The sequence below is a fragment of the Marmota marmota genome, unplaced genomic scaffold (genome assembly GCF_001458135.2).
Source record: "Marmota marmota marmota unplaced genomic scaffold, marMar, whole genome shotgun sequence".
NCBI lineage: Eukaryota > Metazoa > Chordata > Mammalia > Rodentia > Sciuridae > Marmota > Marmota marmota.
This window is the reverse complement of record NW_025999930.1, coordinates 938,637-940,018: the sequence shown is the minus strand read 5'-3', so window position 1 is coordinate 940,018 and position 1,382 is coordinate 938,637. Positions and strand designations below refer to the sequence as shown.

At 62.3% G+C, this 1,382-nt stretch overlaps 1 protein-coding gene across 1 annotated transcript in view; it reads left to right on the top strand.

Moving 5' to 3' along the window:
• Positions 1–896: 896 nt before the first annotated feature.
• The window catches only part of Wnk2 (WNK lysine deficient protein kinase 2), a 120,318-nt gene continuing 119,832 nt past the window's right edge, over positions 897–1,382 (top strand). Inside the window, exon 1 of the mRNA XM_015506253.2 lies at positions 897–1,354. Within this exon, the coding sequence (XP_015361739.1) occupies positions 897–1,354 (458 nt within the window). The remainder of the gene's footprint in view (positions 1,355–1,382) is intronic.

Sequence of the window (1,382 nt, the reverse complement as noted above, 5' to 3'; positions counted from 1 at the left end):
GCTGCTAGCGCCCAGCAGGGCCCAGGAAGTCCTGCTGTGCTGGGTGACAGTTGGATTGGAACCTGCTTCCCTCTAATTGTGAATGCTTGGTATCTACTCTGCTGGCTTTTATGTCACATGAGTTGTTTTGTTACAAAGGCTCCAGGGCCAATAGGCCATGGTCATCCATCTCTAAATGGTTGTGCAGATCTGACCTGGTGTCACACCAGGGGGGTGGATACTGAGATGAGAATACTCTGACATCTCCCTTGCGCCCTGGTTTCCTCACCTGGAAGCAGGTGCAGTGACTGTGAGATACAGGTCTTGGAGGATTGGGTGAGGGTGAGGAGCTAGTTCAACATGGTGCCTGGAGCAGTACTTAGAAATAAGTACAGTCTGGCCATAGTCTACCCGCTGCAGTGAGATTCAGAGATGCCCACAAGTGGGGCTTGCCTGTGGGAGTTGAGAGGAGTAAGCTGGAGGGAGAGATCATGCCCAGAAGAGGCAGCATTCTGCAGAGGTGAGAGATGAAGAGAACTTTGGGTCGAGGGATTTCTGAAAGTCTCTCCACGCCCCCAGACACGGTATTCTAGCGCAGACTCGGTATTGGGAGCTCTGGAATTTAGAGTAGGTAGCTTCTGCCTTTGGGGCCTCTGTTGCTCCATGATCATTGCTATCCGTCTCCCTGGGTGACAGGGACACCCTCGTAGACCGTGTAAATACAGCAAGGGCGGGAAGGACACTCTCATCCCTGACTGTGTTTAGCCCGGGCTTGGGCTCCTGAGGGTAGGGTACCCTGGTCCTCTTCCTAAATACCCATTTTGTCGGGACACAGGTTCCCAGGTCTGTTGCTCTGGCTATGGTACTGTGAGGCAGGGAGCCTGCTATCGCCTCCCAGGGAAAAATGGGGGCCCTGCATGGCCAACAGCCCTGCGGAGTGTTCTAAAGAGCTTCTCAGGTCAGGAGTTGGCCTGGACGCGGCAGCCGCCCGGGAGGCAACAGGAGAGGTTCCGCAGGTGTCCGCGCGCGCCCGAAGCCAGGTGGGCGTGCCAGGCCCCGCCCCGCGCGCCAGCCGGGGGCGGGACGAGCGGACGCCCCGCCCTCCCCGCGCGCCGGGTCGGAGCCGGTGCGGGAGCGGAGGCGCGCTGAGCCGGCAGGAGCACGCGGGAGCGCGGTCCCGCAGTGGCCCGGCCCGAAGGGAGCAGCGCGCAGGAGCGGAGCGGAGCAGCGCTACGACCCCCCGCCTTAGCGCGGACCCCGCCCCAGCGCAGACCCGGCCCCAAGCGCGGACCCTGGCCCTGGAGCGCGGCCTCGCCCGCCTCGCCCTCTCTGGCCACCCGGCCGCGGGCATGGACGGCGCCCGCTCGCCCTGTGAGTGCCGAGCCCTCCCGCCCGCCGCCTTT